This window comes from Coffea arabica, chromosome 9c (genome assembly GCF_036785885.1).
Source record: "Coffea arabica cultivar ET-39 chromosome 9c, Coffea Arabica ET-39 HiFi, whole genome shotgun sequence".
Classification (NCBI taxonomy): domain Eukaryota; kingdom Viridiplantae; phylum Streptophyta; class Magnoliopsida; order Gentianales; family Rubiaceae; genus Coffea; species Coffea arabica.
Window position 1 is genome coordinate 17983863 of NC_092326.1, and position 14145 is coordinate 17998007.

General features: G+C 33.7%; 1 protein-coding gene across 1 annotated transcript; it reads left to right on the forward strand.

Annotated features, from left to right (window-relative positions):
- Positions 1-6719: 6719 nt before the first annotated feature.
- Positions 6720-10095, forward strand: LOC113708060 (uncharacterized). The gene is made up of 3 exons (XM_027230516.2): positions 6720-7104; positions 7569-7634; positions 9375-10095. Exons 1-3 carry the CDS (start codon positions 6931-6933, stop codon positions 9906-9908), a joined length of 774 nt encoding a protein of 257 aa, XP_027086317.1. The 5' UTR covers positions 6720-6930; the 3' UTR covers positions 9909-10095.
- Positions 10096-14145: the final 4050 nt, after the last annotated feature.

Consider the following 14145-nt stretch of genomic DNA (forward strand, 5'->3'; position numbering starts at 1 on the left):
TTAGTTATTGGGAAGTTACAGTTTGAAAATTAATACAAAACTTCATATATAACTGCTGGTAGTTACCAAGTGTTTGTAGGTTGTTAGTCAAGAATTATTGGGAAGTTACAGTGTTTTGTATGACTGTAACAAAATAGTTATTTGGGAAGTTACAGTTTGAAAATTAATACAAAACTTCATATTTGAAAACTGTTAGTTACGATGTGTTTGTACGTTGTTACAAAATAGTTTTGGGAAAGTTATAGTGTGTTCGTAGAATGTTACAGAATAGTTAGTTGGGAAGTTGCAGATTGAAAATTAATATAAAACTCCATATTTGAAAACTGTTAATTACAAAGTGTTTGTAGATTGTTACAAAATAGTTTTTTAAAAGTTACAGTGTGCTCGCTAACTATTACAAAATAGTTAGTTGGAAAGTTGCAGTTTGAAAATTAATACTGGTGGTAATATTTGAAGTCTGTTGGTTACGAAGTGATAAAATACATACTCGCCTTCAAACAGTGGACAGTTACATGGGAGTAATTATAGGGTGCACTTAACACTTAAGCACACAATAACTATGAAGTAAACATGTAGCACAACTGTTCAAGTCACGTATACCTATAAGGAACACTCACTAATTCAAAATAAGTGAATAAGTGAGCAAATAAACTCTTTAGTTGTCCCCATTGGGATCCCCTTGGAAACCCCCTCGAGTATCTGAAGAAATAGTGATCAATTATCACTCACACATACTCACGACCACGTAACATCCAAAGAAGAAAGCACACACTCTTAAAATTTAAGACAATGTCTTATAAGAGTTTTACTCAACGAAAATTGAGATTCAAAAATGGGGATTTAAGATCACAAGTTCAAATCAAGTTAATGGAACTTTTTGCTAACTCATTAAAATAATGCTCAAAGAAAACTTAAAAGCTGTCTTTGATTCAAGTCATGGTAAGTGAACCTCAATTTCAAAAGAAAGTGCCAATTTCACTTTTGGCATGAAAATCGAGAAAAGATAAATAGTTTTCATCTCCCAAAACTTCTAATCTTATGACCCAAAAGTTAGGATATAAAGGACGTTCACATTTTCCAACCTAGTGGAGATAAAAATCATCCAAAACTCCACTCATTTCATATAAAACATCAAAGATAAGGTTCCAAGATTCAAGTGTAAAACTAGTGCAATTCACCCAGAATAACTATAGTCAAACACTTTCTTGTTTTTTGGAGTTTAAACTCATGGAAATCGAGGCAAAAAGAACTAGGGTTTGAAGTTCATTTCTCAAGTATAAAATAAGGTGTCATTAACCAAGAAAGTTAGCAACTAAGAAAACACATCAAAAGAGGTTTATTCCATCGGGAATCGAGTTTCATAAATGAAGGTGTTAAAGTCACAAGAGAACTTGTATCATTCATGAAATTGAATTTAAAATAATCTATCTATATCTAGATAAGAGAATGAGTTCTCAAAAACTCATTTCATAAGAGATTGGGAAATTTCAGCTTTGCATGACAATCTTTGGAAAATCGCATCTTGAGTTTGGCACGTTCAAATTGGAAAAATTTAAACTGTTGCAAACTAGATCCAAAGTACTAAAAGTTCCTAGAAGATATTTTTCCAAGATTCAAAACGGAAGACAATCATTTTTCAGCTCAAAGTGGCTGATCTCAACAAGCAAGGCAGTTTCAGTCATGTTTTTCGGCAAACTTTGGAAATTCAAAAAAATTCACAGAAAGTGAACTAGCCTGTAAAATTCATAACACAATAAGATTATAAACAAGGTTTCAAACGCAACAAACAGAACTAAATTCGGAGTTTCGAGTATCAAGATACATCAGTTCAAATTTGGTCGCGTTTTGTAAACTGTTCAATCATTTTCCAGATTTGAAAAGCTATCTTTGAAGTATCGTTTAGCCATCAAAATGGCATTGAAAATATACCAAATTTGGTACACTAAATCTTCCATATGTGTCCTATATCTCTACCAAATTTCACAGAAAAAATCATGTGGGAAGATAGTTAACAAAATAGTCAAAGTTCGGGAAAATTTCAAAACAAATCTGCCGTCTGTGGTTCTCTTTCCTTGTCAAACGTTTTGTCCCACACAATCAACCTCAATTAGCTCAAATGTTGAAAATAAGGTTCCATAAACATTCAATGAGCAATTTAGAGGTAATTGAGATCAAAGTTTTTGAAACAAAACATTCCAAAACAAGTTTGACCATTCGGCCAGCAAGAGGGAAGAAACTTCCCAGTTTCCAGTTTTGCTGCAATTTAAAAATCAGGCCATATCTCACTCTATACGAACTCAAATAAATAATGGCTGGTGGCGTTGGAAACTAGATTCAAAATATTTCATTTCATCAGAAGAAAACATTTCCAAAATCAGTTCACAAGTAGTTCGAATTCAAGCCACAAGTTGCAGCCTCTCATGTCCATTCGAATGAAACAGGCAGACAGAACAGAACAGAACAGCCGACTTTATCAATACACTGCAGTTCACTCAGATCAAACTAGCAAGTGATTTTTATACTGTTAGAAAGCTACGGATGTCTAGTTTCAAATGTCGCAAACGGCACTCAATTTCAATGTCTGAACAAAGAGATATGTTCGATTAAAGGGGCACTGTTCGGACAGTCTGAACTCATTTCCAGGTTTCTTTCAATTTCGAAAATTCAAGTTTTACTCAACCAAATCAAATGATTTTTGGACAACACTTTGTACACACAATATACCACATATATACATCAGTTTCACAATCATTTAATCATCAAAATTTCAAAATATGAACAAGATAACAGCAGGATAGATTCGGCCAGCTTACTTCCTTTCACGGTTTTCTCTCTTTCTTTTTCCTCATCTAGTTTCTTCTAGTAAAACTCATCACAAACACACACATAAACATCATGGCAGCCCTCATTTAACCAAGGTGGAAGTTCATAGAGCCCACTTCAACCAATCCAATCCAAATAACAACAACAACAAGGAAGCTACAAGTTTCAAAGCCAAGAATGAAACTCTTTAAAGCCAAGAAATGAAATATTGGATGAGTTGAGGTGTATACCTCTTGGACCCTTGAAGAACCATAAATTTTTTATCACAAAAGCTCCAAGAAAACCGCCAAGATGAAGTCTTCCACCAAGCTTAAGCTAATCTCTAAGTGATATGGAAGTTGAGTGAAGATTTTGGAGTGAAATTGTGCAAGAATGGAGTAAGAATGATGAAGAGCTTTCTCTTCTTCTTCCTTGGCTGGTTTGGCCAGCACTAAGAGAGAGAAAAGAGAGGTTGGTGTGTTGTGAAGCTTACTTTGGAAGCTTGAGGGTTTTGTGGACCAAATTCTAACAAAAGTCAACTGAGAATAGTGCTCGCGCTAGTGTTTCGTACCACCAATTTCTCTCAGGTTTGATACACTCATGCACTAATCCCATACTTACGAATCTAGTATTAAATTCTCAAATCTTCAATTAGTCATACCAGCGCGACTTTCGGGAAACTATTGACGTGCGTGCGATAAAAACTTTAATTTGAACTCATTTGCACCTAATCCCTCAATTAACTTTTCTTAGTCTACTATTGATCATTCTTAATTCTCCAAGATTATTGCACTCTCGAATCGAATATAGTTTCAAAAAATGTGTACTCGTTATTTCTACTAAACGAGTAGTAGAAAAATTAAATTTGCTAACAAAACATTTTAAAATTATAAAAGGGGCATTTTTGCATACAAATGGACTTAAAACGGGTGAAATAAATTATTTGGGATAAACGGGTGAATAAATAATTAAATAAGCCAATAAAATAAAATAAAAATAAGAAAATTTTTCGAGTCCTCACAACTCTGGTATGGAAGATTAGATGTGGCCTAATAACGCCTTTCTTCTCTTGCTAATGAATATAAACTCGTCCACTAAAGTAGCCATTGCATTGTAAAGATTTGAGGTTCAGCTAAAATTGATGAAGCCATTCAAGATTAGGTAAAGCGCTTATAATAAGAAACACCTGGAACATAGAGGAGTTACAAGCAAATTGACGAAAATTTATAGTAATGTACTGGTTGCAAAAAAAAAAATCACTATATGTACTAGAATAAAAAAAATTATCCCTAGAAAAGAGCAGTAACAATTACATCCTATTCTGGCAAGTTCATCAGCAACAATAACATCTCCAGATAATGGACGTACAAGCAAGATCTCATTAAAAAAATCCAATCTAGAAACATAATCAACTTAATTCTATATATATATATATATTAAAAATAAAAAAGAGTGCTTTAAAGTAAAAGAATTACAATATAAGAAAAAATGGTAAAATCTCAAAACCAAATCAATGAGTTATGGAAATAATAGATAAATGAATTAAAGAGATAGAAGAAGTAGGCAAGCTATTCAATTAATTAGAGAAAGAAGAAAAGAGTAATTGGCGGGTATTGAACCCAACAAAATCAATTAGAATATATGGTGTTAAATAATTGAGAATAATGTTGGCATTTGGATAAATATTATTCTAGCAATAAGATTATTACTCTGGTAGTATCGCCAGTGATTGTCCATAGGACACTCTCGTTAACACATAATATTCACCTAATATACCATGTGTATGCATACTAACAATTATTACCCTCCCTTGCATTTATTTACTTTTCCTATTTAATCTTTCGTACCCTTTCTTGTATTTATTTACTTTTCCTAATTAATCTTGCATTTTCAAAAATATGACATCTGAAACATATCTTAACGAATGTCTTATGGGCACCCCCTAGACAGACCCTTTCAATTAATATTACTTCCTCTCTACATTATATTACTTCCCCTCTATGAAGAATTTTGTGTACCGAAAAACGAATGTAGGAACATAAGCACAATAATTGTGGACATTTGAACAATAATTGTAAAATAGCAATAGTGTAACTGATTTATTGAAAATTATTTTTTTTGTTGTATGAAAAATACGTCCTAGAATTATCATTTTTATTTTTTAGTTATTTTCATATCCAACATACATAATATTATAAAAAATACTACAACGTTATTGTAAATGTTCTAAACGTACGATTATCTCATAAATCCTTTTATGAGTTTTGATAAATATTACCTTTTCTCTATATTATATTACTTAACCTCTACGGAGAATTTTTTTATTTTTTTGATTAATTTTTTATTTGACATACATTATATTACAAAGATATTGCGATATTATTGTAAACGATTCAAAAATAATCTTATTTTACGTATCATTTTGTGAATTTTGATCAACATTAATCGAGCGATGTTATATTCCACATTTATACAATCTAAGGAATACATTCTGTAATCCCACCTCAGGCCCCTTAACCCACAAAGGCATTGGCAGGGAAATCATATTTAGAACCACTTAGAAACCGGAAAAAGAAAAGTATCTACCTACTTGGTGGAGAAACACAGAATGCTGGATCAAACCCTTGGGATCAAGGATTGGGTAATTTTATTCTGGATCCTGAAATTAAACGTTGATTTCCACTATAGTCCCCAAACTTTGTTTTGAGACAATTCGCCTCCTAAACTCTAAAACTTGTACAATTTTAGTCCAATCATTGATGGAATCCACAAAGCTAATCATAGTTTATTATTAATATTATTTTAAGTGTAAGTATGAAGTTTTGAACTCAAAACCTCTCACTTACACTCTTTTCCCTTACCACTTATCCAGTCCCTGCTTCCCCAAAACTTAGTGGCAACTTACCTTAACATAATTATTGCACTAAAATAAAGCAAAATGTACTAGGACATGGAATTTTAGGAGACCTAGAAAAGCCCTTTAAAGATGTTGTAGCCTTATCTGTAGTATGTTAAGCTTGCAAAGCCAATGAAAAGTACATGCAAACTATCTAGCCTAAGGAGCCCATGGTAAATTTAAAGGATCGTACAATATAGATTGCTATATAGAACCAGCCACATTTGCTAGACACTTTGGGACTGAGTTAGATTGCTAACGGTCTTACAATGCAAAAGTCTTTTTATGTTTTAAAAGATGCTATCAATCATCAATGGAGATGCGGGCTAAGGAGAGTGTCGACTAGTTCTCTGGTATATGATGCAAATTTAGCTCAATGCAAAATATGATGGTCCCCGAAAAAGAAATCCTTTCCTTATTTTCTATTTTCAGATATTATTTGCTAAGAGAGTGCTATATATTGTTATAGACGAAAAACAAAATTACATGAAATTCATTAAAAAAAAAAGTCAAAGCCGCTTTAGTCTGCCCATATTTCAGCCAACTTGATAAACCAATAAACATATTTCAACACACATTAATTAATTAATATGTATCTAAAAAATCAATTACAATTCAAAACATTGAATTTTGACACCATCGTTATGACCAATTGTGATACTTCAAGAAGTAGCAGCTTTTCTGCCTACCAACTTGACATGTTCTTAACTTAGGGTTCATGAAACAGGATTCTACTATGGATTTAAAAATACTTGGCAAATGAAATGGAAAATTGTGCTAATTCAAATTGCGTACCCCAAGAGGAAGGGGGAAAAATGAAAAGCAATTGCGTACCCCAAAGGAAAGGGGAAGAATGAAAAGCTGTCATAATTCCCTTTTTTTCCTAGCACCTCAACTTTAACCTTCTCTGCAATTGTCATAGTCAAAGTAAAGTGAAAGACTAATACAACGTCGGTCTTAAGTCTTCCAAAATTTTTCTTCAAATTAATTAATTTGATGCTGAAGAAGCCAAACATGACCAGCCATATTGCCCATGTCTGACTAATTGACTGGCTACAATTCCGTCTTTGAATTCCAAAAGTTCAAAGTGACAAACAGTTTTATGATGAGATATTATTCCATCATTCACTGGTAACTCGCATACCCTTTTTCTGATTTCTCTTCATTTGAAACCACAGATAAAGTGAGCAAAGTGAAAGCAACAAGAAACTTACAAGGAAAAAATAGGTAACATGGCATGCTTTGTGCCTTTTAATACCACAAACATGGAGATAAGCCTTCTAGTATTCAGGCCAACAGTAGTAGAAGTTGATGATGTTGTGGAAAGTCTGAAGCATTTTTCCTTGTGCACGGAGGGGCATGGTTGTCTTCATAGTGCTATATTGAGAAGTATTCATGGAAATATGGTAAGAACTTACAGTATTCGTAATCTTTTTCTTGTTTCTTTTTTGCTAGAAGGGAAACTAGCTAAAGGGTGGGATAAACAGTGGGAAGAGGAATTGATTTCTTGTTCTTTTACTCTGAATTTTCTTGATTACAATCACTTTCTCTATGTTTTTTTTGTTTTTGAATTTTGTTGTTGACAAGGGATCAGGAAGAAGAGTGAAAAGATGAAAGGAACAACTGTAATCAGTAGCCGATTTTTAGATGAGAGGGAACATTTTTTTTCCTCAGGATTGCACTTTTTTTTTTATTGGAGAATGCACTAAAAGTATCTTTGGGAAAAAGAATTTCCAAAGCAGCAAAACAAACTGAGACAATTGATTCTTAAATATTGAATAAAATCCCTTAAAAAGTTTCTGACAAGAATTCAGTTTTGTAAACTTTGCTTGTTAATCATTTAATGTTGTACTCTGCCTTTTCTTTGCAGATCATTTGGTATGGAGCATGGATGAAGAGATCAGACGAAAAGAAGGATTCGCTTAGTGCTGCTTTTGTAAGTTGGATTAGAAAATAGTTAAACAACATTTTGAAATATTCTTTGTTCTGAATATGTGTAGAATATTCGTAGTAAAATACAGATTTGCGTTTTGTTGACGTATTCAAGACAATGAAAAATTCTTTCCCCCTTCACACGATAAGATTTACTTCATTTCATTCAGATAAGACTTGTCATGACATGAATCTGAACCTTTGCAAATTGAATTCATTGTTCCTGCATACGGCTCATTAATTTGCACACACATGAAATACAGTTGTGTTGAACTCCGGATTGTCTCCGTCAATCATCAATGTGTGTGATTCTACTTCTTATCACCTAGGGATATAAGGAGTTTAAACAAGTTGAATCTTCTCAGTGGTCAAATTTGTTTGATTATTTTGTCAAATTTAAAATTTTGATTCAAATTTGACTTATTTACTTCTCGAGTCGAACTCAAACAAGTATTTATCGAGCTGAATTCGAGTCCAAGTTTAAGTAGTTTGAAATTTTTACATGTAAATTACACTTATATACTAATAGTCGAGCCACACTTGAAAAATTCTCAAGTACAAATTACTGTTCAAGTTTGATTTAATTAGCTGACGAACCAAATTTGAATGAGTTCTTACTGATTCAATTGAGTTGAATTCGAATATCGAGTAGTTTGATTCAGTTTTGAACCCTATTGTCACCTAGATTTGTTATACTTTCATCAGACTTTCTGCTTCTTAGATCGGACATAATCTTAACTCAGAACTAATTTCACTGGATTGAGAATACAAAGCAAAAAGAAAATTCATTAGATTGTCTCTGAGCATAAAAATGTGGATAAATCAAAGACCCTTGTTTGATTTACAAATTGAACTTCTAAAGCATTTTACTTTGATGTCTTTTTCAATGTATTTCTTGGATAATACCTTATTCTGTACATAGCGCAGCATTACATTTTTGACTTTCACTTGTAGAATCGACCAAGTCAGCTTATACTGCCACTTCAACATTTTCTTTTCCCTTTTTTCAGTTTCAGCTATCAAAGTTGTTTAGGAAACAATCACTAAAATATGTGATGTTGGCCCAAGACCAATTTAGGGAGCCTTTGAATTCCACAAACCTTTTGCATTACATTGTCCGTTTGCGCTGAAATAAACTATCCTAAAATGTCCATCACGATTGTTAGTTTTGTGAGCTTTTACATTTTGGGAATATTTTAAGAAAAATGATGACCTGTTGGGATATGATTTATATAAGATGAAAAAATGGTTGAAAAGTGAAAAAAAAATGTAATCGTGAAATGTGTTCAAGATGTATTTCCAGAAAAAAATCTTCAAAACACGACAATCGAAATAAGTTCTTTACATTGGCTTTTAAATTCCACATTGATAATCTATGGGTGTTGCTTAAGAAAAACAGTTGAATTGATTTGATATTATAGCATAATTAATGAAACCTTGCCGTCAGTAATCCAACTAAGTTCAAATATTTTGCTTATATGCGGGTAATTTGTTGATTACATTACTCCCAATTTTTGAGATTCCTTGTGACACGGTTGGACACAAAACCCCGACCAAGTCATCCCGTGACAATTGTAATCTTATCATAAAAAAAGAAAAAGAAAAAGTTTTACGCCATTGGAACGAAAAACTGGTTTGGTAATCTGGCTTTTTGGGTCACAAAGAAGCATTTGCGAAAGATGACAGTCAGTAGATTGCATAAATTTATGGTTTTTATTCTGACTCCTTCCATGTTTGATTTCAGAGCTCGATGCTGACAAATGTATCGAGTATGGCCATCTTAATTGATCAAAGCTTCTTTGAGGCATATGCTGGAGAATCAAGAGAGGGCTGCCAAGCTGCAAAAATTTTTACAGGAGACATAGTTTCCCTGAATTCAACTACTCTGTCTACTGATGATATGAACAAGAACTACTTCTCTTACGCGTGTTTAGCCATATTCAGGACGCGTTTCCTGAAGATGGAGGGTGCAACAGCCGGAGTCTGCTTGAAATCCCAAACCATGTCTCGAGTCGTCGGTCTTTTTGTGTGGAAATCTCTTCATCATTGCTACTCATACATCTTGAACACTGACTATCGAGAGACAATTTTGCCATATCTTGAGGGCCATTCTCTTGATATCAAGTATGACATTTTTAGAGTTGCCTATGTCAGTAGCAACAATGCCGCAGATATTCAGTTTTTTTCATCATCCAGACTGTGGCAGAATGATGTGGAAGGTAAAGGAGGCTGCCCGGTTACACAAGATTTTGAAAGAAAGGGGCAGGATATTAAGTAAGCACCGTAGCGTATTATACCCCAAAAATTATATGCAATCTTTGTATACTATCAGTTTCATTTAAGCTTTTAAGTTACACACTCACATTTTCATACCAATTCTGCTTCGGTATTCCTTTCTCGGTTTTAGTTGTGCTGGAGGATACCTGAATAAGAGAGACATCATAAAACTTTCTCCCTCTTGCTAACTTTTTCGCATTTAAGAGCAGTGTTTTGAATATCAGACCGAAGTGGTTGGTTTAATTGGTTATAGCACTAGTTTGGTTCACTAGTCAATTGGAAAAATTTTTTGAACTAGTCAAATTCAGTCAAGAATTAGTTGAACTGGTCTAAACCAGCATAAAACCGTTTCGAAGGCTCCATTTGAATTAATTGTTTTTTAGGGTGTTTTTAAAATATTTTACTGTAGCAATGTAGATGAAAAATTTTGATTGTAGATGAGGTTGTTTTTGGTGTTTTTGAGGTTTTTTTTTTTTTTTTTTTTGTGTTTTTGGTGTTTTGAGGTTGTTTGCAGTATTTTTATGGTTATTTTTTTTTTGTATATTGCTGTAGTATTGTATATGAAAATCTTTATTTTTCAAAAAATGACCAACCCAAATGCAACCTTAGTTTTTCTTTTTAGAATTTCACAGTCATATAAGTTACTTGACAACTAAAAGAAAAAAAAAAAAAGAAAAACCTTTGATCCGAATTGAGTCGGTTAAACTGGTTTGAACCATGAACCAGAAGTTCATGCGGTTCACTTAATGGTCCGGCTTTAAAAACATGAAGCGAGCATTGCGTCAGGATTGTTCCTGCGTATCTTTAATCGTCAGATAGGACAAAAAGACTATAGGGTTAATTCCACTTTGTCCCCCCAAACTTTGGACGATTATCCATTTTAGTCCCTAAACTTTAAAATGGGACAGTTAAGTCCCTAAACTTATAAATACCTCCCAATTAAGAAAAATTGTTAACAAAATCCTGAATGCTGTGGTGGTCAAAGTGTCCCATTTTATAAGGGTTTAGGGATTTAAGTGTCCTATTTTATAAGTTTAGGGATTTAAGCGTCCCAATTTATAAGTTTTAGTGACTTAAGTGTCCCATTTTGAAGTTTAGGAACTAAAGTGGGTAATCATCCAAAGTTTGGAGGGACAAAGTAGAATTAACCCATAAACTATATGTTAACAAGGTAAACATTTTGTTAAGGCATTACAATGCAATACTGTTAAACTGTATTCTCAAGCTAATGAAATGGTGAATAAGAGGTCTTAATTCAGTATGTTGCAAAGCTTGAAAAGGGCATGGATTCAAGCATTGCCCACCAAAAGGGATATAGCCGAAGGAACTAATTCGGAAACTGCACATTTTCTTTTTTCAAGCTTGGTTCTAAATGCTGTTGTGAGAGAAGCAAAACCTTTTAAATGGATAAATGAGATTTCCATTATGAAAGTGATACATTATGAAGGTGTACCTGTTGGTGATATAGTCTAACTTATGTTCTTCTTTAGACTCCATTCATTTTCATTGTATTAAATCTTAAGCACGTAAGTGAAACAGATGAAGTGTATTTTTATCTATTTTAGTTTAATGTATTGGATCTTTTGTAGATGCAAATTTTTGTTCTAATGGAATTAACAGGGTTATTATCATTTTAGCCTTGCAACTTCTTGTTCTACTATTAGCTTTTTCCTAAATGTTAATTTTTTTAGTCAATTTATCCGAAAGATTAACGGCCAAATACAAAGGAGTTTGGTAATTCAGGTGAAAAGATCATTTATCACTTTACCCATATAAACTATAACATTGTTATTAGTTTACCTTATTAACATTACCCATTGTGACGCTCCCACCTCTCCTTAGGGCATATCCCAGGGTATTAGCGGATCGCCAGCCCAACTCTCGTCAGAATTCATGCACTCATTCTAACTTAACAGAGAACCACAAGTCAACTATTGACTTAGAATTAAGAAATACTTCGAATATACAAGTCCAAAACTCCTAAGGCTACCATTTACAATTATAATTCAAAATACCCAAGTATAACAAAATTTACACTTCAAAAGTTTCCAATATCATACAAAAAATTTACTAGTTTCAATCAAAAGTCGTTATTCTAGAGTCCCCAACTTTCACTTCCAAAACCTGTTAAGGAAAACAACTTGGGGTGAGCTAACGCTCATTGAGACCAAGAAAATCAAGCAAGCAAGCAAGTATCACCAATTAAATTGAATATCACACTTAAAAGCAACTTTAACGTGAAATTTCATTTAAGTGCACAAGTAGGAAATAAACACCAGTGGAAGGATACAGGAACTCTCAGGAGCTATTTCCACGTCTCGACCGATTCAAGCTATCTAAGGTTTACCCTCCGTCAACTCAAGTAGCAACATGACCGTAGCGCTCCTCTTACTTCCTCCATCCAACATAACACTTTTTCGGATCCGGAACCAAACAAGCATGAGATGGCAATACTATTCGACTATGCCAAGTGAGATCTCAAAAGATCAATCTTTAAAATTTTCCAATGTTCACCAAACTTCTCGACCAAACCCTTGTCGGCTTGAGTTACGAGGTTAGCCAATGGGTTGGGGCACATCCACAAGCATGATTGGTCGATGAGACAATGCTCGAATCGACTTAGAATCGATCATAACACTGAATTGGGATGAGAGTGACCTCCCACCCAATTAGAGTGTGGTACATAGTGCCGCTCAGTGCTCATGAGTTAAATGCATGTTCGAGTACAAGTGCAAGTCACAAACATTCATGTAACAAGTATCAATTAATCAAGAGAGAGAGGACGAGAACGGTAAAGCACACCCTCACCTCGGCAAGTTAACGAATCACATAACACTTGCACAATTATCATTTCAATCATAGTAATATGAAGCATGCACTTGACACTCATCAAAAGTCAAGAGCAAATCAAGAACAAAAACAAGAGGTCAGACAAGCTCCTTGGCATCCATGTGACCACTTGAGACATGTACAATCACGGTTACCTAGGTACTCAACCAAGGTTAATAAGAAAAATATTCTTTTGCAACCCACGCTCGAAAGCCACATGTTCAAGTCCAGTTAAAGGAGACTTTCTCGCTTAATCATTGAAATAATACTCAAGGAGAATTCAAAAGTTATTTTCGAGTCAAATCATGGCAAGAAATTTTGATTTTAAAAAATGTACCACGCTTAATTTTTGGCACGAAAATCAAAGAAAGGAAATATGGTTTTCATATCTTAAAACTTCTAATCCTATGCCCAAGTTTTAGAATATAAAGGAGAGTTCACGTTTTCTAATCTTATGAAATCAAAATCCATCAAAATGCTACTCATTTTCATAGTAAATGTTGAAGTTAAAAGTTTCAAGTTTCGAATATAAAACTAGTGAAATTCCTGAAGAGTTACTCTAGCTAAAATGCTCCATTTTATGATTCAATTTCATGGAAACCATGGGCATAAGACTAGGGGGTGAAATCCATTTCTCAAGTATGAAATGAGGTGCAAATAACCAAGAAAGTTAGGCTTGAAACATAGAAAATCTTTCCAAGTTACTTTGGAGTTTTGTCACTTTACAAGGAAAAATTCAGTTTTGGCAACCTTTTTTGAAAAATTATAACTTGAGTTCCATAAGTCCAAATTTTGTAAATCTTATACCGCTGGAAAATAGATCCAATGAATTATAACTCTTTAAAAGATACGTTTTTCTAGATTCAAATCCGAAATTAGTCAAATCGTAGCTCCAAATCACTGTTTCAATAAGAATGGAGCAAAACAGTCTTGGATTTCAGTGAAATTTGAAAATTTGGCAAAATTCACAGAAATCGAACCAACCCTTGCAATTTATACCACTGAAAGAACTCCAAGTCCAGTTTCAAACGGAATAAACAGAACTCAATTTGAATTTTTCTACACCAAGATACAACAGTTTTATGAAAGCTGATTTTTGAAACCTGGTTCATGAAATTCCAGTTTTGGAACACTCGACATAGTTTATAAATCAGGTCACAACTAAGGCTACACAAGTCCACAATTACCATCGTTTATGGCGTTGAAAACCAGATTCAAAATGCTAAAAATCATTGGAAGAAACTGTCTTCAAATTCATTTTGTAAGATGAGCGAAAATGAGCTACAAACTGCAGCTTTGCTTGTTTCTCGGTTAAAACGGTGAGGAAAAACAGTCAAATTTGCCGGCTCATTGCAGCTCATAGAAAACGAACTAGCAGGTGCATTTTAACCGTTAGAAATCCCTCCGAG